General features: G+C 42.3%; 1 protein-coding gene across 1 annotated transcript in view; it reads left to right on the forward strand.

The window, feature by feature from the left end:
• ADAM12 (ADAM metallopeptidase domain 12) overlaps positions 1-22,980 on the forward strand; it is a 182,216-nt gene extending 159,236 nt beyond the window's left edge. The window contains exons 14-23 of the mRNA XM_054277234.1: positions 432-627; positions 8,397-8,505; positions 8,612-8,810; positions 11,304-11,381; positions 13,395-13,503; positions 13,990-14,125; positions 14,741-14,849; positions 15,786-15,968; positions 21,193-21,305; positions 22,920-22,980. Of these exons, the coding sequence (XP_054133209.1) occupies positions 432-627; positions 8,397-8,505; positions 8,612-8,810; positions 11,304-11,381; positions 13,395-13,503; positions 13,990-14,125; positions 14,741-14,849; positions 15,786-15,968; positions 21,193-21,305; positions 22,920-22,980 (1,293 nt within the window). The remainder of the gene's footprint in view (positions 1-431; positions 628-8,396; positions 8,506-8,611; positions 8,811-11,303; positions 11,382-13,394; positions 13,504-13,989; positions 14,126-14,740; positions 14,850-15,785; positions 15,969-21,192; positions 21,306-22,919) is intronic.
• The last annotated feature ends 2,803 nt before the right edge of the window (positions 22,981-25,783 follow it).

Below are 25,783 nucleotides of genomic sequence, written 5' to 3' on the forward strand. Positions count from 1 at the left end.
TCATTGAATTGAACCTTCCAAGCTGTGAATTGTTGGGCATCTGAATCCACAGCCCTGTGTGCTGGTGGCTTCCTGAGCCCTAACACAGCAGTGTTCTGTGATCAGCTGCCCTGGGTGGAAAGGTCTCTGACCTGACTTTTCCCAGGGCTCCAGATCCTCCTTTCCAGAGCTCTTGTGCTCAGACACGATGAAGGAGCCACCTGCAAACATCAGGGCTGGGGTTGCCTTCTGTCTTGAGCCTTGTGTGCAGCTTCATCTGAGCCTCCTTGCTGCCACAGCCTCCCAGCATGGCTCAGACCCCTGCACTCAGAGCTCTGCCATCCCTGCCCTTGCTCTGCAGCCAGCCGGGGCTGGGCCAGGGGGAAATCTGCTCCTGTGCTGCAGGGCTGACCAGGCACGGCACAGCCACTGAAGTTCTGTTTGTTTTGCAGCTCAAACCAGCGGGGATTTCCTGCAGAGAGTCGAGCAATTCCTGTGATCTGCCCGAGTTCTGCACGGGGGCCAGCCCGCAGTGCCCGGCCAACGTTTACCTGCACGACGGGCACGCGTGCCATGGGGTGGATGGCTACTGCTACAATGGCATCTGCCAGACCCACGAGCAGCAGTGCATCACCCTCTGGGGCCCAGGTGAGTGCCAGAGAGGCCTCAGGTTTGGCTTTCCTATTTTTCACATTCTGTGCTGCTTTAGTGTGTTGGTCTCAGCTTCATATTTAGGGATGCTGAGCTCTGTGCACAGAGCAGGGAGACAAAACAATTCCTGCTCCAGCTGGGCACCAAGGACAAATGACCCAAATCTCAGCCCAGGAGCACAAACACCGTGGGCTGGAGAGAGAAAAACAAGCAGGGTGGGACTGCAGGGGCTAAAGCTGGAATGGGACAATGAACTGCAAGGTGCAAATGGAGCAGAACTAATCCCAGGGACAGACCCCGTGCCCGGCCGTGCATTTTGGGGCCATTTTGGTTCATCTTGGGTGCAGCCCTGGCTGGGCTCTGGTGCTGCCCAAGGTGGATCCATGCAGGAGATCCTGTGAATAAATCCCTGCTTTGTTCTTTAGCTCTGTCCAGTCTCTGTTCTAGGGCAGCCTTCCCAAGACATCACCAGCACAGGGACACAGCTCTGACAGAGGCTTGGGGGAGGGAATAAAGATCTGGAGGGTGCAGCACCAATCTGTAGCTGTTGGAATAATGAGGGGATCTCTGGGTGATTCATTCCAGCCTTGATTTGCTGTCGTGTTCATTTCTTGCAGCAGGAGGTTATGAGGCTCTTGTTCAACACGCTGCAAATGGATAGGTGAACTTAGACAAATCATTTCCTCCTGAGTTTGATATGGCCTGGTGTCACCCCACAAGGTGCTGAACTCTCCTGGCAGGTTGAAATCACAGCCCTTTTCAGGCTGCTGTGTGAGCTTCCTCCTGTGCTCTAAACAGCTCATCTGCAAAACAGATGTGTCTGCTCCATCCCCAGCCAGGGCTCAGCTTTTGACACTGACATGAGACTCCTGGATCATTGTGTGTGTTTTATTAACTGGTGTCACCTGGAAACTGCTTCCTGACTGTGCTTTGAGCAGGGTGTGCACTGAAGCAGAAAGGGGTTTATTCTCCCATGGGAATTTGCTCCCTTTTTGCAGAAATCTGGTAACATGAGTTTTTGAGTTGTTCTCAACATGTATCCCAGGGAAGCTGTTCACCTTTCTATAAAGCCCTGTGACCCTTGCACTGAAATGCAAGTATTAACTCAGCATTTTGGTATGAATCCAAATCATATCTCCTTCAGCATCTCCGACCTTCTAGCTCAAATTTGAAGAACATTTACCTCTCCTAAGGAGAAGCATTACTTAGAGATAGGTGTAATTATTTCTTTTAAACTACTATTTCCAGCCTCTTTCAATTCAGCATCCCTAACTCTGCTCCAAAACCTCTGTATCAATATAAGGGCACACAGATGTTTCCCTTGGTCAGAACCCTCCCCAGAACACTACTGAAAAATTTCTCTGTTTCCTTCCCAGAGAACACTTTTTGCAATCTCTCTTTAAAAGAGCATTGAAGCATCTCAAGCAGCAGCCCCAGTGGAGCAGACAGCAGGTCAGCTTGGCCACATGGGTATAAGGGGACATTCAGGAGGGGTTCCAGCTCAGACCTCAGCTCCTCACGTGGAGCAAAGCGTGCTGTGCTCCACTCCCCAATCCCACGCGTGTCCTGGAGCTGCTGGGAGATCACAGAGCCATGGACAATTATAGCCTCCAGCCTGAGTCACGCTGGGACTCATAATCCCTGCATACTGAGGCATTTCCTCTTGTAGAAAGCAAAAATCTCCTCCTGAACCAGTTTGCCATGCCGTGGAAAGTTACTTGGTCAGGCTGTTCATGGTTTCAGTGGCTGAGAAAAAATTCTTCTAAAGGTCAGGGAGCTGAACTGCTGCATCTCCTTGCCAGGTCTGCTTCCCAACACAGCAATTCCACCACAGCCCTGGCATCCCCTGATTCTTTCCTGCCTTCCTTCCTGGGGCCGTTTGATATGGGCACTGCCGGGCATGGAGGCTCCATCTCTCTTTATGAGACAGACGTTGTGTTAAGAGCAGAGCTCAAGCAGATTTTGGCTGGAATACCCCTTGGTTTTGTCTTGGGAAGGCCCAAGGAGAAGGATTTTAAGTAGGGAGGAAGGGACAGGAGAAACCTGAATTGAAAGTCTTAATTCTTGTCATGTTTTTGGCAGAATAAATTAAAAATAAACCCAGAATCCCAGAGGGGTTTGGGCTGGAAGGGACATTAGAGATCATCTCATTCCACCCCCTGCACTAGACCAGGTTGCTCCAAGCCCTGTCTAGCCGGCCTTGGACACTTCCAATAATGCCCATATACTGGATTTAAAGACTAGGGATGTGAATATCCACTGCTCTGTCACACATCTGGCTGAAGTGTGAGCTGGCAGATCTGGGGTGGAATGAGAAGAGAGGTGGGTGGCTCATGCAGTTGGAAAAATTGTACAGATCATGGTGCAGATTAAAAAACTACATGTTTTTCCAGACTTGCCTGCAGCACAGAGAGAGATTTGACATTCTAAGATGTTGTCTCTGGACTTTGTATCAAAAATATACACTGGAACCTTTTACCAGGTTGTTGTGTCTGATCAGAACTGTTTTTAACTGCCTGTGTTGAAGTAGTTTTGTGTTTAAAAAAAATAATTCCCCGTCTAAAGAAAAATCATATTACAATTCATTTTCATTCTCTCCTTATTTTCTTCTTCCCAGTAGGAGGAATCCATGCAGAACAAAATACAATAACTTTTCCTAAAATAATACTCGGTATATTGAATTCCTTATTAATGTCTTCCCTTGTACATCTTTCTTTATTCATCAGGTTACAGATGTCCAGAAGCCCAATGATAAATGTCAATCTTCATGTTTTTAGATCTATTTAAAGGAAAATGATGAACACTGTCAGAGCTTGTTTACATTAGGCTGAGCAGGAGGAACCTGTTTCCAGAAAAGCACTTGCATTTCCTTGGGGTTGTTTTTGTTTCTCTCAACACAGTGGTTCAGATAAAATAGAGGAATTTTTTTTTTTTTGCTCTTTCTTGTCTGTGTGGAAAGCTTGGTGGGAAGGAGAAGGGAGGAGCTCCTGGGGACAATCTCTAAAATAGCCATGAGTTCCTCTCAGAGCCCAGGTTGATTCCAGTCTGCTCCCAGAGCTCTCCATCCTCTCTCTCTCTCTCCATAATTCATGTCATTTTTATCTTTGGGGAGCAGGAACTGCTGATGACCTTTTTTTGGTCCATATTCAGAATTATCAGATTGCACTGATCTGACCTATTGATAGCAGTGACATCAGTGGTGATGCTTTGCGTGGTGGCATTTCCAGGAGATACAGGCACACAAGACAGAGAAATCATTGATTACCAAGGAACAGAAGATTCTCAGCTTCAAACTCATGGCTTTTTCTGCATTGACAAGAAAATGATTCTTTAGGGAAGTTTGTCAGTTTGTTTTCCTGTATTTCCCCAGGTGGGGAAAAAGCAATGATTTTGGGGAGCCAATGGCAGGCATTGATTTAATAATTAGAACACATTTAAATGTGTTGCATGGACATGGCCATTTGTTTAGGCAGGAACATTCTTAATTTGGATGTCAATATTTGTTACTGAGTGAGAACTTTGCAGGTTTTGCCGGGTAGATCCCTGCAGACACAAAATAAATGGGCTGCCCACCTCAGATATCTGACCCAACCACTGCTGAAAAAATGCTGATTGTCCAAGCACTGCAATTTCCTGAATTCAGTGAAATCTAGTGAAAACTATTTCGACCATCACAGATTTATGGCCGGGCCTTTTTCTTCTGGAGATGGGAAAGATATTAAATAATATTCTCAGAGGTGGTGACATCATCCTGCTTAAAGGCAAAAAAATGCTCAATCCCATCTTGCTCCTGTCCAGACAGAACAGGGATGACCAGGATGGGGAGAGAGGCCAAGGGCAGCTCATGGAACTTTTGCTTTGCAGCAAAAACAAAGTTAATGAGCTGAAACCCAGATCACACAACAGAGAACTGTGGTTTTTATGCTTTTATTTATTTGCACAGTTATCTGTGGTGCTGGCTGGCACAGCCTGAGCCGCACAACTCCAGCCTGTTACTCAGAGGTTGTTTTTTCCCCTCTCCCCACCCACAGACAGCTGGGAGCTGGACTGAAATATCTTCCTTTTCTGCTGTCAGCCTGACAGAGGATGTTTCTCGTGTTCATGGAATCAGCACCATGGTCAGAAATTTCCCTCATTCCTTTCAAGAGACTCTTTTGGTGTTTTCCTATGGCAGCAGGTCTGAAATGACACAGCATTTCTGTGCCCTGCAACTTCTCCTTTTTTATTACTCTATTTTTTTACAACTGCATATGGAAAGAAGTGGGCTCATCAATATACACTTTTGGAGGAAAAACCCCAACAATCTCCAGGCTGCCAGCTGCAGGGGTGAGCTCTGACCTTCTGCAGCTTCCAGGGGCTGATTTAATCCCTTGAATGAGGCTTGGCATGGAAAGGCTGACAGGGACCTTAATTACAGGGTCATGATACTATAATTACCAATAGCAAAGTGAAATAAACTCTGCTCATCCAGCTCAAACCATTTAATAACCCCCAGAAATCCTTCACAAATCATTTTGCCTCTGCCTGCAGAGGTAGAAAATAGAGGAAGACAGGACTTTCTGCTTCAGTTTATGTGGTGCACTCATGATAAATGGGTTTCCTCCAGAAACACAACATTACAATTCTCTTCCTTAAGCATCCTCTGAAAACCTCCTTTTAACTTGGTAGCTCCATCTGTTCAGCATCTCACACTCTGATATGTTTTCATCCATAAAAAAGTACAAATATTGTGAGAAGCCAGTGGGGAGAGGGAGCAGCCATCTGAATCCCAAGCAACAGCATGTCTTGGTTGGAAACCAAGGGCAGAAATTGAAGCTGGATTTTGGTTTCCAGGCTGCAGATGATCATTGGGTACCAGGTGTTTCCACACACAGACTGCTCCCAGCCTGGCAGGGGAGCGGGTTTTGTGCTCCACGAGATCCTTTTTCTTGTCAAGTGTTATTAGCTGGAGTTAAAGCTCAGTGTCTGAGCCCTGCAGATGTGTTTTCCTTCCTGGGGGCTGCTTTCCATCATCTCTGCAATGCCAGGCTGCTGAATTCAGGAAAAAAATCAGCCACACCAAAAAAAACTTCCACCAGGTGAAAGAGAAACACCTTAAACTCTCCTTGTGTTCAGTGAGTGCATTCCCTTTGAAAACCATTTTTAGAATAAGCCTTAGTTGCATCCCTTGCAGTCAGAGCACAGGACATGAGCATTCATTTGGCTTGTGGCAGCTTTGGGAGGGGACAGCACGGAGGGCACAGCGTGTCTGGCTCTGGGCTGTGCTGCCCCAGCTCCAAGGGAGCATCCAAGGGAGCATCCAAGGGAGCATCCAAGGGAGCAGCCAGCCAAGGGAGCATCCAAGGGAGCAGCCAGCCAAGGGAGCATCCAGCCACTCAGTTCCATGGCAGCAGCTGAGCTGGGCTGAGGCTCCTGGCCAAAAACAGCACCCAGAGCACTTGCACACAACCAGGGCTGCACAAGCTGCTCCTTGCGCATGTGGGAGAAAAAGCAGTTTTGGAAAAAAACAGGTTTAGAAAAAGCAGTTTTAGAAAAAGCAGGTTTAGAAAAAGCAGGTTTAGAAAAAGCAGGTTTCCTTGGCCTCTTGCTCCCAGAACGTTTCTTCCCTCCCCAGCCCTTCCAAAGCTGCTATGGAATGTGCACATGGTAACGTTTGTCTCAAGCTGAACACTGAGTGTGCCCCCCCCGGAAAGATGAGGAGAGATCCACATGCTGAAAATGGAAATTTAACTTTTGCTTTTTCTGCACAGTGCCTCGTCTGGATGCTTTTGTAGATTTTTATTATTATTATTATTATTATTATTATTATTATTGCTTGAACTCTAATGAAAAAGAATTTAAAGAATCCTGTGTAAGTCCCTTTTAGGAGTTCCAGATTTGAAAAAATATTCTGAACTCAGCAAGCTTGAATGTAATCTTCCAAAGAATTTCAAGCTCTTGTCCTTCTCTCCAGGGAACCATCAGCTCATATTCTGTTCCTTCTGTGCCTTTCTTGCTGAATTTTCCAGTTTCAGCATGTTAAAATGTTAGAAGGAAAAGAGGGTGCCATCTTAAGCCTCTCCAAGTTTTAATATTTTGTCCTTAATAGCATTAGATTGCTGTTCAGCAGTATATAGTATTAGTCAGGCTTCTGACTATGAAATGCAGATAATTAATTGAAGTTTTAATCTCTGAGTTTTCAGTGAAAAGATCCACACTGGCTGGAAGTGTTACAGTCATATTTGTATTTTCTTCTCCAGGAATCTAACCCCCTTTTTTTTTTTTTTTTAAGAAAAGAAAAAAAGAACATTTTCCTCTTTGAAGGCTTTCAAATGAAATCTTCAGTCTGGCTTAAATAAATGCAATGTTTTACCCATAGTTAGAGGCATACACACTTGGAAGTGACTCAAAACATTTGACAAAATGTAGCATTAGTTGAAATGTTCTGTGTCTGGTAAAGATCAGGAGCACTGTAGAAATGGGATATTCTCAGCCTTTGGGCTATCACATCACTTGCTGCCAAGTTCTTTTTGTTTTGGTTTGGCTGATGTGTCAGAAGCACAGAAATGCAGGTAGCAGGTCTCTGATCTCAGTTTTAGCCAGAGTTTCTCCTCTGCTGCTCCAAGCCAGTCTCCCTCTTGGAGCAGTTGAAATGTTGGTGGTGACTTGATGGTGCTCTTAATTATTTTCATGGAAAGGAAATACAGAGTAGTAAAGAGTCCTAACAAAGGGCCTCTTAATCTTGCAAGAAGCAGCAATTATTGGCTGGAAATGAAAGCCACACTTCACTGTAGAACAGAGGGATTAAATTCCAGTACACTGACTAATGAATTGTTGCAGCAGTCAAACCAGGGAAGCAGATCCTTCACCTCTTCAACATTCCAGATGAACAGATGCATCTTCCCCTAGAAGATATTCTATAATTGGTTAATAATCTGGAGGGAAATGAGCAGGAGATTTTGTGTATAAAACAGTAGAAGAGATGTTCTAATAGTGCCCTTGAACTTCTGAAGTGCAGGGATGAATATTCTGCCTGCACAAGCTTTTCCAGCCCTGCTCCCACCAGGGAAGTTCCTTTGCCACTAGGATATGTCTCTATCAGAAAAGATCACAGTAGATAAGAGCCAGATGCTGCCTGAACTCCCAGATTCTCACTTCTACCACCATGGCAGAAATGCCCCTTGGTCCATGTCAGTCTCTCCTCTCAGGAATGGACGTCCTGAGGGCTAAGGTGGGATGGGCTCCTTTCCTCTCCCCAGTCCTTCAGCCTGAGTTAATAGCAGCACATTTCCCTTTGCCAGGCCAGGTCCTCACATCTTTACACCCAGTTTACAACTGGATTTTCTCTGTTGTCTTGTTCTTGAGAATAGTCAAACAGGCCTTTCTTGAAAAGAATTTTCAAAGACCAAAGAAAAGGTCTCTAGTGAGATCCCAAGTCTCACTAGAACATGGACTGCTGCAAAAGAAGATAGTCAACTTTCCAGCTGGCCTTTGTCTGTCTGGTATTTTCTAGAAGTTTTTGTGTCCTAGGAGCATTGGCAAGAGGGCTATGAGCTGAGAAATCCTGGAGGAGGAGGAGTTCTGCACTGCCTGTTGCTCAGAGACAAACACTGGCAATCCCACCCATCCAAACTCTTCCATTAGCATGCGCATCCAGCGCCGCTGTTTTGTTGCCTCATCAACATTCAGCTCACATCCCCCCTTCCCCTAAAGCACCAGCAGAGCTCAAAGGAAATTATTAAAAACACCTTGTATGAGATGAGAGTTCTGATTAGATTTTGTTTCAGGTGCAAAACCCGCTCCTGGGATCTGCTTCGAGAGAGTCAATTCTGCCGGAGACCCTTACGGCAACTGCGGGAAGGACTCCAAGAGCTCCTTTGCCAAATGTGAACCCAGGTAGGGCCTCTCCCTGCAAGCACAGCAACAGGTGCTGGCAGAGGGCTTGGAACATTTCAAATGATTCACCTCATCCTCAACTTTGTGTTGTGTTTATTTCCATCAGGGATGCGAAGTGTGGAAAAATCCAGTGTCAAGGAGGAGCAAACCGACCCGTCATCGGCACCAACGCAGTTTCCATAGAAACCAACATCCCACTGCAGGAGGGGGGCAAGATCCTGTGCCGTGGCACCCACGTGTACCTGGGGGATGATATGCCTGACCCTGGGCTGGTGCTGGCAGGAACCAAGTGTGGAGATGGAAAAGTAAGATTCTGGAATGCTCCCAGACAAGGGAACATCGCTGCTATCATTCTGCCAAATGTTTTCTACTTCTTTTTTCTTTGGAATTTTTTTTTCCCCCCACAAAATAATTGCTTCTCATGCTGAGACTGAAACAAATTTTGCTCCCTTCTGGCCACTGTTCTGGATTATGGATTTTCAGATGCAAATTTGAGCGACCTGATCTGGTGGAAGGTGTCCCTGGCCATGGCAGGGAGTTGGCAATGGATGAGCTTTAAAGTCCCTTCCAACCCAAACCATCCTGGGATTCTGGGCAATGCAAGTTGCTTAAGTTTATGACTGATTCTTTCAAGACAGTCCCAAGTATCTGCCCATGGAGGCTTGAGGTTTCCTGCAAAATAAGTACAGCAAAATACATTACAGGCTTATTAATGAATTCCTGAGCTCCATGTGTTCCCTTTCCCAGCATCTCTGGTATTGCAAAATTGTCATTAACTTCATTTTAGGTTTCAAAATGTATTTCATCTTCTGATTATGACTCCCCACTTCTTTTTTTCATGCAGGAAACCCTATCTCTGTTTGCACTCTTAGAAAACTATAAGTCCATTGATGCTCAGCCACCAAAACTGATTTTAGTGTTTGTGTTTTGCAAACTTTGTGAATTACCCACTGCAAATGCAGCCCAGATTTCACATGGCTGCGAAAAAACTCATTCTAAGTTTTTCTTTTGTGAGGAAAGCAACTGAGAAAGATGGGAGGCAGCCATGAGTTTACAGGGGGAGGAGGAATGGAAAGCAGTCCAAGAGCTATTGAAATGAAGGAGGTTTCCATTCCCTCAGTGGATTGCTTGCAAAAAGGAGGAAAAACAAGTGCTTTGATAATTTGTGGTAAATTGAAGTGAGCTCTGAATTTCTGAAAGCGTTTGAATTACGTTGGATTATCTCACTGTGCTGGGAACAGGTTTGAAATCCATCCCCAGTGAAACCACAGCTCTGCTACAGGAAAACAACCCTTACAACATTTCTAAGTCAATCTGTTCTAAAAAGTCTTTTCAAAGGCAACTCAGCACTGAGAAAGCACCCCATTATGTTTTACTAATGAGTATTTAATCTTTCTAATCTATCTAATCATACACATCCACACTATAGAATACACAGGCTAATACTTCTGAAATTGTATGTTTTACTTTGAGGACATTAGTGCATTTGTATTATGGATTAAGAATATGAATTTAAATATTCTTGGGTTTTCTCAACTGGAGATGCACAATTTGAAATGCAGCCATTTTAATGTGATCAGAATTCTGGGAGCTGCTGCACTGTGAATATTTGAATTGTGAATAGTGCTGTAATCAGACCATATTCTCTCCATGCCTGCATGTTGATGCCAATTCACTCTAATTTCCTTTCCATTTTTCCTTCTCCCCAGGGGATAAGTGCCCTGATTAAGCATCCCTGTCGCCTCCTTCAACACCATTCCCAGCTTAATGCTAATTATTGTGACTGACTTTTAGTAGTACTGAACTGCACTGCAGTTAAACATGAGCAAAATGTGCAGTGTGGGGCTTTTTGACCTTTTTTGTTGTCAGCATAGCATAGGAAGAGTTATTCCAGTCCTAATTTCTTCTTTTTTCTGTTTGGAGTAGGGTAACTTCTCATTACTGATGTGCTCATCAGTTGTGTGGCTGTTTGATGTTATTATTGCTCAGCACTAATCTTGCTTAACCTCAATTTTCAGCTCCATTGGCAGCGTAAAGTTTATCTGCAATGACTGGAAAACAAAAAAAAATATTGAATTTTATTCCTCTGCATATGCTATGTGTTGACTTCCGTTTCCTATAAATATTAAATGTTAAATAGGGTTGGTTTATATTTGACACCAAAAATTAAATTTAATGTGGAAAAACTTAGAAAGATCTTGGTTTTCCTGGAAAACACTGATGAGCCCATAAAAATCAATGATCTCACTTATATAGGGGTCCACATTCTGTAGTGGAATGAAAAATATTTCACTATTGATAGAAACAAAACTCTGATACTTTACCATGAGGATCCAAAGCTTTGCTCGAGGAATCACCTGCTGTGGTGAACACAGGAAGGCATTCAGAGCACGAATCTGAAGGAATGCTGATCAGTGCACTCCTCCTAGTCCTGAAAAAAAATGCAAATTACTGATTTTTAAATTGGCTTAAAAACCTCCCAGACGCCAGGGTCTCCCCATTAGTTCCACCTAAATGGATCTGTGAGGATTTGCTTGCACCAACTCACACTGTGAAGTGTGTGTGGAGCCAGGGCTGGCCAGGAGAGCAGAATTCAACTTGCTCAGATTTGGATTTCAAAGATTTAAAAGGGGCTGAGGGAAATAAGAAGAAGACACCCAATCCTGGTGTCCTTTGTGTCCATATAATGATATATACTTGTGTGTTTGGAATGTTTAACTGCTGAAGGAAGGGATGCAATGCCCTGGGAGCCCCAGCAGCTCTGTCCCTGTTCAAAATCCTTTTTATTTATTTTGCAGATTTGCCTGAACCGGCGGTGCCAGAACACCAGTGTTTTTGGGGTCCATAAATGTGCCACCAAGTGCCATGGACGGGGGGTAAGCATCCTAGGAAAACATTTTTTACAATCCCTCAATGACCACTGGACAAGAAATCACTTTCTGTAATGGCTTTGAGATCTATAACTGCCTGCAATAGATCAGAGTCACTGCAATACATTTTATTATGTATTTCCATTTCCATTATGACTTACATGAAATTGTTTTTATTTGACAAAGAAATGTTTATCAGGCAGTAATTATCTTGTTCTTAATTGACAGCCTGTGATACAAAGGAATCTTGTAATCCTCAAAGCAATTTGAAGTCTGACCCTCCATCATGAATTCCTATTAAAAATCAAAAATGCAGTTTCTCCATAGATACAAAGAAGTAAAAAATTTTGAATTGAGCATTAGAAATGTTTGGATTGAGAGGCAAATGAAACAGCATTTCCAAAAACATTTTAAAAAGTAAAACCATATTGATGAATTTTGTGGCATGAAAGTGGCACAGAATGAAAAATGTGATGATATCATTTAATAATATCAGTGGTTTGAAACCCAGTTTATATTATGATAATGTTAATTATGTCAAGCTTTGCCTTATTAACCTTGATGTGCTGATGAGCTGTTTGTTTCTGTGAAAAGCTGTGGCAGCCACATTGGAAGAGCCATAGAAATTCACTGTCCTCTCTGAGGAAGGATTTTAATTTGCTTTAACTTGTTTTATCACCCTGAATTTTCAAAACTGAGCAGTGTTGATAGTGCTGCCTCTTATCATTGAGGATGGAATGAGCAGAGGCTTGGACTGGCATTTTTTATGTCTGTACAAACAAGAACCTCTGGTGACTCCTCAGTGGCAAAACTGACCTCGTGGAATTGTAAATGGGAACTCCTGCAGTGCTTTAATTTCAAAAATAATGCTTAACAAAGTATATAACAAAGCATATTTTTAATTATTTTGCTGCCTTTGAAATGTAAATCCTTTTTTTTTTTTTTAATTTTACATGACCACAGCCAGTCTGAGCTCTCTGAATATTTTAGTGCTCTGCAGACACAGGGAGCACAGTGTTTCTGAAAGCCTGCCAGGCTGACCTGGCCAGAATATTGCATGCCCAGAATAACCCAAACTCCTGTGAACTGATTGGTGTCTTACTGAAAACTCATTTATTAGTCAGCATAAACAGAACGAGACAACTGGGGATAAAAGCATCATATAGTCAACCCAGGACAGGAATCAAAGCTCCCCGAGGGTTTCCTCAGCCCTGAGCCCATTTCACAGCTTACTCAGGAACTGTTCATCTTGGAGCCATGGAAAAATCCACACTGGGCTCAGTGCAAGGCCTTGTGGAGAGGAGAGCTCGGGGTGTAGTAATTACATCTCTTCTGAACAGAGAGAGACATGGCTCTCCCAGGAAAATCCTGGGAAGCTGTGTAGAAGCTGAGATAAACTTAAACAAAATAATTCAAACAATTATTATCTCTCTTTCTGTAACCATTGTTTATAGATATGGTTTTACAGAGTGTGCTACTCATATTCACCAATGCTGTGAGAGAGAAGATTCCTAAAGGTCTTAGGTCCACCAATGTTTCTGTAAGAACTGTAGATTTCTAATAATCAAGTGTCTTTTCATGCCTTCTAATGATGGAGTCTCTGTGTCACCTTTGGCTGTCCCCAGCACCCCCTCAGTAATACCTGGGGGGCTGACAAAGCTCTGCTGCTCCTGTGCAGGCAGGAGGAGCTGAAGTGACCAGGCAGATAATGCTGCTGCTGCTGGAAGCAAACAGAGAACAAGACTTAAGAGGTGTCTGATTATCCCCATATTATTGATGTTGTCAGCTGGGGCAACTCCAACGATTTCCTGCCAAAGAAATAATGGTTTTTAGGATCCCTCTTCCTCCGTGGCGAGTTGCTCTTTGCCACCTCAGTGTGCAGCAGGCAGCTATCAGCACATCTCCTTTCTTCTCCAAGTTTTATTCCTCTCTGATGTGTCACTGTCTGATTAGGAGCCCTTATCAGCCAGGGCTGCTCTCGGGTGTTTTTTATGTTAAGCCATTTGTCTTGTTTTGCAGGTCTGCAACAACAAAAAGAACTGTCACTGTGAGGCTGACTGGGCCCCCCCCTTCTGTGACAAGCCAGGCTTTGGTGGCAGCGTGGACAGTGGGCCCATCAGACAGGCAGGTCAGTGGGAATTCAGGCTCCATCTGAATTTTTTTCCAGGATGAAAAGTGGAAACTGGTCAACCTCAAAAATAATTATTTCTACACTTTGTTAATTTTACAGGATTTCATTATTCCGTGCCAGTTTTTCCCCAGAGTGTTGGAATATTAGTGACCTCAAAGAGATGTTTCTGGTTTATGTCTGAGGACATGACAGGACAAGCAGTCTCCTCACAAGTGGATGTACAAACTAAATCTCAATGGGAAATAATGTCTGCTTTCATATGAACAATACTGCTCTGAACCAAAATGGATCTCTCCTCTGCATGCCAGATGCTGCAGTGGGTGGCAATACTGAAATTATGACAGCATGGTTATTTCCATGACAAAGCTTCCCATCATGATTTCACTGCTGAAAGATTTTTGTTTTTTGAAGATAGCAAAAAAACCCTGGCCAGGCAGTGAGCAGGCCCTAGGAAGAAGTTAACTCCATGTGATTTTCTTGCAGACAATAAGAGTTTGACCATAGGAGTGTTGATCACCATCCTGTGCCTTATCTTTGCTGGATCAATCATGTACCTCAAAAGGAAGACTTTCATGAGGTGGTTGTTTACAAGCAAGAAGACAACAATAGAGAAATTAAGGTATGCCCATTTTCCCTAATTATATTCCAGTAGATATTAAGGAAAGGAAGCAGTAAACACAGCAATTCTCATCACTGTGAATGTATTAGGAAGAGCCAGCCTTGACAAAAAATACTCACCATTATCAGCAGTGTTTTCCCTGGGTTGGTTTAATTTCATTGATAGGCAGTGAATAACACAGGTATTGGTTTGAATATATCCCTCTTTCCTTTTGGGATGAAAATGAAGCAGCGATGGAAGTATTGCCTTTATTTTAATTTGCCTGAAACAGTTTTATTACACTGCATGGCCTTTTATCTAAACTCAGCTGAGTGAGCTGAAACTTTCCTATTTGAGGTCATTACTGTTTAAATGTTAGATTCATTAGAATAGTCTCCTGGGTGTTACAAAGCTGCATTTCCACAGATTGCAGAAGCTAATTTAACAGACTACTGGTTTCTAAAAAATCAATATTTATTTTTATTCTTGCAGGAGTGTTAGACAATTTTTACTTTCCTTGTTTACTATAACCAGGCAGAAAGTCCTTGCAAAATCCCATCCTGAAAAGAGGCTCCTGTTTAAGAAAACGTTACAAAGCAGAATGTTGTGTTCAACAATTAAATGTTTGTATTGCAGGTCTGTGAGTCCAGCAAGACCTTCCAGTTCATCTGAGCCAAATCATGTTCATACCATATGTGTTACTAAAAACCTCATTGTGAAGCCACAAAATACAGCCATACAAAAAGTGAGTCCCTAAATAATTTTTTTTTTTTTAAGTGGGGGAAAACAAAAAAAAAGGTCTCATGTATTTTGGATCTCAATTAAGTGATTTATTATAATACAATAATTATATGAACTTAATATCATGTAGGACTAACATTAAGTAAAATGGGAGAGGATGTAGGCTTCAAAATTCATTTATGGCTTCCACGTTGAATACAGGTGGAGCTGTCCAGAGCAGAAAAATAAATAGTTTTGTTTCTAGGAGAGAAAAGCAAGGGACTCCCATGGATTTTAAGGTAGCAATAGGCCAGGTTTGATGGGGCTTGCAGCTCGCTGGTGGGAGTGTCCATGATCATGGCAGAGGGTTGGAACATGCTGGTCCCTCAGATCCCTGCTGACCAAACCATCCTGTGATTCTGTGCCAGCCCTTGAAATGTATAACTTTGGTTGGATTACTGAAATGTGTAACTTTGGTGGAAGATTTGTGTAAATGTGTAACTTTTGTTAACACCAAAATGTGTAAGTTTGGTGGATGGTTGAAACATGTGACTTTGGTGGAAGATTGAAATGTGTAACTTTGGTTGGCTGGCTGAAATATATAACTTTGGTGGAAGATTGAAGTGTATAACTTAGGTTGGACGATTGAAATATATAACTTTAGTGGATGATTGGAATGTATAACTTTGGCTGGATGGTTGAAATGTATAACTTTCAACCATAACTTTCTTTGGTGGAAGACTGAAATGTGTAACTTTGGTTGGATTATTGAAATGTATAACTTCGGTTGGATTATTGAAATGTATAACTTTGGTGGATTATTGAAATGTATAACTTTGGTGGATGGCTGAAATGTATAACTTTGGTAGGATTATTGAATTTATAACTTTGGTGGATGGCTGAAATGTATAACTTTGGTTGGATTATTGAATTTATAACTTTGGTGGATGTTTTCTCCCAGAGGGACGGCCCCCGGCGGCCGCTGCCGTATCAGATCATCGACATCAGCGACCCTGTGAAGACACACCAGGTGCCACCACTAAAAACACCCCAGAGGGTCCTGCCACCCCTTCCCCAGCTGCCAGGCCACCAAGCTGGGCCTGAGAGACCCTTGCCAGCTAACCCTTCACTGAGGTTCTCCCAGGTAACCATTGATTCTCTGCTATGTAATATTTATTCTGGGAGTGTCTGGAGAAATGAAGTGTTTTCTCATCTTTCCTGCTGCCCTTTTCCCACAGTATTTCCTTTATGTTTTGTGTGAGTTTAGAACTGTGCTGTAGAAAAATTGCCTTGTGGCAAGTGGGGCTGTGATCCTAAAATTTTGGATGCTGAACTCTGCCTTCACCACTCAAAAGACAACAGAACAACACATTAGAGGCAAACACGTCTCTGCAGCTGCCCAGGCAGAGGAGAGCTGCACAGTTTGTTAGTGAGCTGCCAAGCACAGACAGAGAGTTTAGGGAGTCACGTTGCAGATGTGATGTGCAAGAGCAAAAGGTGTCTTAGCTTGATGTGTTTCTGCCCTGCCAAGGGCTGCATGAAGCACAGTCTGTTTTTCCAGAGCACAGACACAAAGAACACTATTTCATGCAGACCCACCTTTCACTGCAATGTTTAAGTAGAGATGGTAAATATTTTTTTTTTTATTTTTGAATAAGATGCATCTGAGGGCGATAGACAGGGTAGATGAAGCTGTCTGTGTTAAACAGTGCCTTTTCTTGTCACTGGCTGCTCCCTTTTGGTGGCACTTTGGAGTGGCTGTTTCTAAGCAAAGCACCCAGGCTGTTCCTGATCTGGGTGTGCTATGAGGTTAAGATAAAGTGAATTAAAAGTTAAATTTAAAAAAAGTTAATTAAAAGTTAAAATAAAGTTGTTAACACCAGGCTCTCACCTGCAGGAGCCCTGAGAGCTGCTCAAGACCCTTTCCTGTGCTGGATAGGAGGAGGCAGCTCTGAGACAGTGCTGGAGTGCAGGGCTTTGAAAGGGGATTGGAAAAATGTCAGAAACAGACAGGGATGAGAGAGGCTGCCCAGAGAAGTTGTCAGGGTGCCCAGAGCAGCTGTGGCTGCCCCTGGATCCCTGGCAGTGCCCAAGGCCAGGTTGGACAGGGCTTGGAGCAGCCTGGGACAGTGGAAGGTGTCCCTGCCCATTATGGCAGCAAATAAAGTGTTTCTAGATATAATTTTTCAAAGCCTGAACATTGTATCACTCAGGTTAGACCAACATTTACAAGTGCAATCTGTGTTTTATTTGCTTTTTTATCTTCCCTTTTCCATGTTCCCAGTCATTTTCCTTTCCAGAGGAGTAAGGAACACTGATTCTTTCTAAAATAAATTTTGTAGGGAGTCAGAAGCAATATTGATTGCTCTTGCTTGTCTTTAGCTCCAGTGGTCTTATTGTTCATTTTCTTGTATTCTCTAACATTCTGCACAATTCACAGTGGTCACAGGGAAGATTTCCAGTGCAAGTGCTTTACTGCTTCTTGAGCAGAATATGGATGGAGAAAAGGCTTTCCAAGGAAAAGGAAAAGGATCCATTTGTCATTCTCATGCTGCATCTGCACCTGCCCCAGCCTCAGTGCACAGCCCAGTGCTCCCCTGGAGCTCATGTTCCCAAATCCTTGTGCTCCAAATGCCACCCCGAGTGCCAGGTGGAATACCAGACCTGCAGTGCAACCACTAGCAACGATTGACAGAGCTGAAACTGCCAAAAAGCTTCTCAGCTTGGCAGCTCAAATTCATTGTGACAGTTCCTTCATCAAGCAAAATATCATTTCACCATTTTCCGTCTCTGCATGCAACACAAACAGGGGATCAGCTCAAGGCAGCCGAAAGAACGAGCAAGAATGGAGTCTTTCAAAATTATATCATAACCTCAATATTGTGAGGAACAGCTACTTTTTATATCAGAAGGACCAAAAAAACCACTGTGTGGGGAGAAAATCTTTCATTCCTAAGTTATTTTTCCCTCAAATCTTGGAAGTAAATTAGCTTTAAAAGAGTTTGGGATAATAAATATAGATAGGACTTCATGTATTGCTTCAGCTCTCTCTGGAAGCACATCCAGAAGGTCAGCAAGAAGAAGGACTTTAAAAACCATTGCTACATGCAAGATGTCATCCAGATGCTCAGTGCTCCAGGATGGTGCTGTAAATTATATAAAATTTCCTTCAGTTGTAAGTAAAATAGTTAAAAAACAAAGGCAACATGAAATAAACCAAACCAATCAACCAAACAAAAAATCCTCAGCGCATTAGCTCTTGCCAAGTTTAATATTTAATTATATTTTGACTGAAAAACAGCTTTTCCTTCTTTCAGATGCTCTTGCAAGGCAAACAGCCTTTATTTATGGGCCAGGTTCACAGTCAGGATAAATCAGCAGAGCCCCATGTGAATCAAGGGAACAGTGCAGGTTTATCCTGGCCATGGGTTCAGTCCAGACATTGGATTTGATCTCTTCCCCTCGATTTTGTTGCTTTCAGCATTCAGTTGCTGCCTGTGACACTCTCATCCTCTTGTTACCAAAATATAACTCATATTTTACAGCTCATCCTAATGCCAGGAAATAGAACCCTTTTACTTCAAAATTTTACCACTTAAAAAAGTGGTTTTACTTTTTCCTCAATAAAACTGAGCTCAGCTCTGCTCCTTCTGCCCCAGTTATCCTGGGAATATCTTTCCTGTGACACCTCAGCCTGGCTGTGGACACTGAGGGCTTTCACTTTCTTCTTTAAAAATCGGTGGAAAAACCCTGGAATTTCATGCACCTGGACATCTTTGGAGCTGCTCAGTAGAAGAACTGTGTTTTTCATTCCAATATTTAAAATCACACTTCCCCAGGCAGGGCCTGAATGCATTAAATGCCAGGTTGTGGATATAAAGTGGACAAAGAAATCCACCCATAAACTCTTTGTGAGGAAGGGCTGAAGCTTTTAGGGGAAGGAGTGGAGGAAGAGGAATGAGGGAGGCAGAGCTGGGGTGGTGCCCTGAGCTGTGCTGCAGATTCCCACACATCAAAGGCTCTGCAGGGCCCCACACGAGTTAACACACAAAGTTTGGATTCTCCTGTGGCACAGAAAGAACAGAGAAGACTCTCCTGTAATCAGTCTGGGGGATGGGATTTATTTCTTCACAGAGCTTTTCCCCTGTTCCTTGGGTTGTGTGCTCCTGGTGGCATCTCCATTCTATCAAGTGCTGCTCCACTTTGCTTCATCTCAGCCACCATTTATTCTCCAGCTCCATTTTTATCAGAGTTCACTCTCTTTTTAATTTTTTTCTTTCATTTACCCTTTTAATTTTTTTCTTTCATTTACCCTTTCCTAGCAGCTTGGCACCACATTACACTGTCTGTCAGAACACTTGGCTGCTTCCTCCTTAAGGATATTTTAACTTGAGGACATTTTGAGTGGGAAGTGAATGAATTAATAAATCAGGATTTGGGCCTCTGTACCCATCAATACTAGTACTTGTTATGTAGAGAATTAAACAGAGGGTGAACATTATATGCAACTTTAAAATGTGGTTTGTGGCAAGTTTGAACTTATTATATATGAGATTTACTTAAGCTCATGTATTTTCATACTTATCAAAATGCCTGTGGATAAGCAATCTGCATTTCCTTCTTGAAAGAGCAAATATTTGCCATGAAAAGTAAAAAAATAAAAGAATGCTCAAAACAAATAATAAAAAGTTGGACTTTATTCAGGAGCAATTCATGCTCTGATTGCTTGGATCACATCTTTCAAAGGATCTTTAATCAGATTATGCTTGTAAGCTCTTCTTGTTTCCTTTAACTTTACCAATGATATTTAACTAAAAATAAGGAATAAAATTCCTTGGGAAAAGTTTGGCAATGCAGCTCCAGTAGTAGAAAGATCTGAAGTGAGTTTGGGGATAAACTGGAGAGATTTGTGTGCCCTGAGCAAGGCACTTAATGTGTCCCAGCTCCCCAAAACAGCACAAACAGCCAAGTTTCCCTGTTTGCAGGGACCACCCAGAGGAGGCACTGGCCCAGCCTGACAGCAGATGACTCCTGTTCTTTATTAATGGAGGCTTTACTTCCTGAATGAAAGCACAGCAAAAAAAAATCCACAGATGCTCCCAATCCAAACCAGACTGGGGCACTTTGGTTTTGTTGCCATCTGAATTTCCATTTTAAAGTCATGTCAGGCATTCCCACCTTTCTATAGAACTAATTCTACAAAGTTATGTGTTGAATCTTTGCTGTTGCCATTTACCACCAAGTGAGCATTGAGTCCAGTAGAGATGCATCCTGCATTTCTAGAGCAAGGAATCAAAAATCATAAAATCATGAAAATATAGTATGAAATCTTTGGTTTAGAGTGCCAGTTTTTTAAAAATAAGTTACTTTTTACTCATTTAAATTTATCTGATCATAATATATCTTCAGTTTAGGTTTAGATTAGATGTTAGAAAGAAATAGTGAGGGAGGATGAGGTGTCAGTTTTACCCAGAGTTGTGGCTGCGTCCTGGAAGTGTCCAAGGCCAGGCTGGACAGGGCTTGGAGAACCCTGGTGATGCCTTAAGTTTTAGCTTTCATGTTTTTCAGATCCTGTACTGCATTAGTGTATAACTCTGAATTTCAAATAAAGCTTTAGCAAGTTCTCCTCACAGCTCAGTCACACAGAACAATCCTTTTCCAGCCCCAGAACCAAGGACACCACTGCAGCTTCAGCCCCAAAAAGTGCAAACAACAGGGAATGGAGGAGAGCAAATCTGAGAGGATGAAACTTCATAACCTGGAACTGTAATTGGACAATTACCCCCAATATGGAAATGGAGCAGAACTTGTAAAAGTGTGAAAAGTCGTGACATGCTGTCTATCTACATTAAAAATAGAATCAGTATTGTCTCCTATATTTTAGCAGAAATAGTGCACAAAGAAACTTTGCTTAAACTCCTGGCTGTCCATTCCAGTCAGATATTCTGAAAGCAACAACATTTCAACATTAACCCCAGTATGGAAATGGACCAAAACTTATACAAGTGTGAAAACTCGAGACTCATTTTCCATCTTGAGTGGAGCCATGGCCAGGCTCTTGTACTGCCCAGGGTGTATCCTGTGAAGGCCTTTTAATAAATCCCTGCTTTAATCCTTTAAATCCTTTATTCCTTTAACCTTTATTCTTTATTACTTTAACCCTGTTCTCAGCAGCCTCCCAGGGCATCACTGGGACAGTGGAAGGTGTCCCTGCCCATGGCAGGGGTGGCACTGGGTGGGCTTTAAGGTCCGTCCCAAGCCAGCCCAGTGTGTGACTCCCCGATTCTATGGCTTCATGTGAGCTGTGGCTGTGTGGTGGAGGGTGTGATGTCCCTGTGAGAGCTGACACGAGCTGGTGTTCCCTGCAGGAGCCCCCCAAGCCCAGCGCCCCTCGGAAGCCTCTCCCCGCGGACCCGCTGGGCCGAGCGCGCCAGGGCCCGGCCGGACGGCCCCGGGCTGGGCCCCACGCCAGCCCTGCCAGGTCAGTGCTCATCCTCCTGCCTCAGGATTGCAGCTGCTGTGCTTTCCATCTGCTGCAGTTCAGCAGTGTTTGACTCTAAACTCCATATACACGTGAGCTGCTGCTTCCCCATTTTGGGCAGACACAACAATTCCTCTCCAGGCCTGGCGATCAAGGACACCCCACTGCCTCAGGGCCCAGAAGTGTAAACAAAAGTGAGTTTTGGGGGGAGAAAACTTGAGGTAAATTACTTCATTAACTGAAGCTGTCATTGGAAGATCAACCCCCAATATGCAAATGGACCAAACTTTAAAAAGTGTGAAAACCTGTGACCCATCATCCATTTCTGGATGTAGTTGCTGAGGGGCTTCATCTGCCCAAAATGTGCCAGAAGTTCCTTCAATACCCCTTTTTATTCCCCTAATTTTCCCTTTTTCATAAAAGTATGAAAACCCCATGACCCATCATCCGTTTCTGGGTGTAGTCACTGAGGGAGCTTCATCTGCCCAAAATGTACCTGAACACCATTCAATAAATATAACCTCCTGAACTGCCTTCAATAAATATAACCCTTTTTTATTGCCTTAATTTTCACTTTTTCATAAAAGTATGAAAACCTGTGACCCATCATCCATTTCTGGGTGTAGCCCCTGGGAGGCCTTGTCTGCCCAAAATGTACCTGAACACCCTTTAATAAATATAACCCCTTTTTATTCTCTTGATTTTCTCTGGCCTCTGTTTTTAGGTAGTCCCAAAAAGGTATCAATCCCAACAACTGGATTTTAGCACTTCACAGCAACATGGCTAAAATGGCTCAAGGATCTCCTGCAACAACCACTTCCAACATAATTTCCATCTCTAATTTTACTTACCATGCTGCTTCTCACTGGGAGTGCACCAGCACAGTTGCTCTGACTCCCACAGAATATGAGGATTTATAATACCTGTGAAGGCTTGACTGTAAACACCTGGCTGCATATTTAAAACTAAAACTATTTAAAACTAACCAATAAATAATGAATTTTCTCCTCAGTCAGTCCCCCCCATCTGAATTAGGCTAAGAACTGAGTGCTGTTAAAATCAGCCACCAAAAAAGTGATTTCCTGATCACCCATTTCCTAAGGAAACATCAGTTGTAATCATCTGAAAATGTTATCCAAAAGATTCAAAAAGCATAAAATTGTGCACTTCAAAAATATATATTTGAAAAAAATAATCAGAAAGTGAAATAACTACACCAATGTTAGTGAGTTTAGTCAATGCTGTTTTCTTACCCAATATTCCTCAGTTTCCTGTGAATAAATGAGCTCCAAGGAAGATAAAAGTGGTGGTTTAAGCCACAAAAATTTTACCAGTAAAGCACTTAAGTGCTCAGAAACACTAGAAATAGAATCAATATAATCCCCTATATTTTAGCAAAAAAAACTGCAAAGAGAAACTTTGATTAAACTTCCTGGCTGTCCATTCTAGTCAGATATTCTGAAAGCAACAACATTTCAAGCTGACTCTTACAGATTTTGGAGACCACCTGGAATTCTGCAGCATTACTGACATTTTTGATCAGGTACAAAATTGATGAGCACCCAAAGAAATGGAGAATAATTAACAATTTGCTGTTTTCTTTCTTTCCAACAGACCTGCTCCCAAACACCCACCACAGGTATCCAGATCCAGCAACACTATGGATGTGAAATGAGGAGAAAACCTGACACCTTTATTTTAAAAAGTGAAGACAGAAGTTTGCACTATCTTCAACTCCAGCTGGAGTTCATTTCTATGACAATACTTAGAATTTTTAATGTTTAAAACAGCATTATTTTTAAGAATTCTGAGCTACTGCCTTTGGTGCTGTGCTGTGCTATGGTGCTCTGTATACTTGCTCAGGTACTTGTAAATTATTAATTTATGTTGAATATTTATTACAGTGCAGTGCACTGTAGTAGATATTTTTACCATAGCTGAGTTTTCCTAAAAAGGAAACCTTTTTTTTTGTAATATTTCACTGAACTTGAATCATTCTGCTCTGTTGGTCCTATGTAGATTTCTTAGTTTTCTTCTTTAAGGGGCGCTGATGCAGATCAATGAAATGTGTAAACAGCTCCATCTCAGTGGTCCTTAGCCAACTTCTGAGTAAATATGGCAGGGTGAAAAGACAAAATCTCTCCTGGAACTGGGTGAAAAGACAAAATCTCTCCTGGAACTGGGTGAAATGCCCAATACTGCACACAGGGTGTGACCTGTATGTAAGCAAAGGCTCACGCTGTGTCTGCAGCTGTACTGTAATCTCAATTTTCATGTCACTGTCTGAGATCTCCCAGAAATCTCTGTGCTGAAAGAGGATGTACCCACCTGGGAGAAGTCCTCTCACTGAAGAAGTACTGTATATCACCAAGCTGTGGTGGTTTTAACCTCATTTTCCTCAAACACAGCCTGCTTAGTCCATATTAATGCAGATATCAGGCCTCCCTGTGCCATCTCCTTTTTGATGCTTTGGTAATTAAATTCCACCATCTCATTGTTGTCCTGATTAGACTGGCAGTGCATTACACCCAGGGCTGGGGGGAAGCCAAGAATTACAAAGAATTACATTTAAAAATCAACTTTTATATTATTTCCTTTTGCCTCACTGCTCTGCTTATCACCTGTATTTTGCATATTTACTACTGTTTTGTATTAAACTTCTACAACGTTGCTCCAGGTTCCTTAATTCCCAAATCAAAATGTGTATTTTAATACATAGACTTGGATTATCCAAAAAAAGAAAAAGAAGGTCATCTCTGCTCTGTGATTACACCTGATCTCTTCTGTGCCTTCTCAGTAGCACTGCTGAACAGTTTCACCTGTGAATACAGCAATTTTTAATTATCAGCTGAAGCAGAGGGAGAAGGGACTATCACCTTTAATGGTTTCCTCATTGCTTGTGGTTTTTGTTTCCTTAAGCAAAAATAAAAGCATTGATAGAAACTCACATCTGTGAGTGTCATTGTGTTTCATTTTCCCAGTTATTCCCCCTCACAGCAACACAACCTTCATGTTTATTGAGAAACTGGGCAAACAAAAATCAACCCCAGCTTAGTTTGGTGCTCAATAGCAAAGGAAAAGCTTCACAAATTATTTCAATTCTTAAAGCAGCAACTTCTTAAAGGGCTTTGTGTGTGGAGAATCACAACAGAAAGATGGGGGAACAAAAATGATCCTTTTTATATACTTTACTTATTTCTGTATTTAAAATACTAATTTTTTTTATCTATAGTAGGAGGTACTTCCACATGAAGCAGCCACATGCTCTCAGTTTGCTTTTTGAATCCTCCCAGTTTATCAGATCTCTTCTGCAAATTGCTGCAAACCACAAGGTGAAACTGTGGGTAGTGAAAGGTGACATGAACTGAGTAAAAAGTGTCGGTTATCAGCATCAGGAGATCTGAATTTAACAGGAGCAAGAGTTGGCACAAGTATAAACTCAAACATGACCAACCTAGGCAGGCTTTAAAGTATAGAAAATAGAAATATCCACACAGGGCACCCACCTGTGTCCCTGTCACTTCAAGCAGCCACCTCACCCACACCATGTGTCAAATTTCTTAACTATTCCCACTAAAACAAGCACAGGTATCCAGGGAATTTACTCCTACAGTTAAGAAGAACATATTATCTACCAGACTTACCATCTAAGACATGGCTAAACTTTGAGGTTTCTAGATTTCTGGGGAAAAAAATCCCAATTCTCTATCTGAAACACAGATAACAAAACCCAAAGATCCTGTAAAATTGAATACCATTACTTGACACCAATAAAAGTTCTTACTGAATAGTACAGGGTGATTTTTTCATAACAAAATTTGGGTGAAATGTAGGCAACAGCCATAAAATGTGGAATCCTGCCAGTCAGCAATTTGCAAATTTTATAGTTTTTAATATTTATTTTATTTTTTATATTTTTATATTTATCTTATTACTTCTATTTCAAAGAACTCACAGAATTACTAGGTTGGAAGAGATCTTAAAGATCGTCGAGTCCATCCCATGCCCTAACACCTCAACTAAACCAATATATTTATATTTATATTTATATTTATATTTGTCAGCTGCAAAATTCTACAGGCAGAAAAGGACCTGTAGCTTGGGTGGAAAGGGACAACAAACAACACCTGACAACAAGAGATGACACCAAATGATCAATCAAATCCTTCTTTTCTTTTGGGCAATTTTACCAGTAGTAGCTGGTTTTAGGTGCTTTCCCACCTAATTGGTGCCTTCATGATTAGAAATGCAGATGGAATGGAAAATTCCACTGTGGAGAGCAGGTGAATGGTTTCACATCTGTAAGCAAATAAATTCCTGTGGGATACAGCAGGGTGTGAAATCCAAGGTGTGCTCCTTGCACCAGCCCTGGCATAATAAATTCAGTCCTGTCATGATAAATTCCTCCACCTCCCTGCTCAGCAAATCACCTTTAATAATTAAAGGTTAATAATTTCTAAACCAACTTTAATAATTAA

The sequence above is a fragment of the Melozone crissalis genome, unplaced genomic scaffold, assembly GCF_028551555.1.
Source record: "Melozone crissalis strain CALT ecotype California unplaced genomic scaffold, PUWL_Pcris_2 ptg000019l_1, whole genome shotgun sequence".
NCBI classification, from domain to species: Eukaryota; Metazoa; Chordata; class Aves; order Passeriformes; family Passerellidae; genus Melozone; species Melozone crissalis.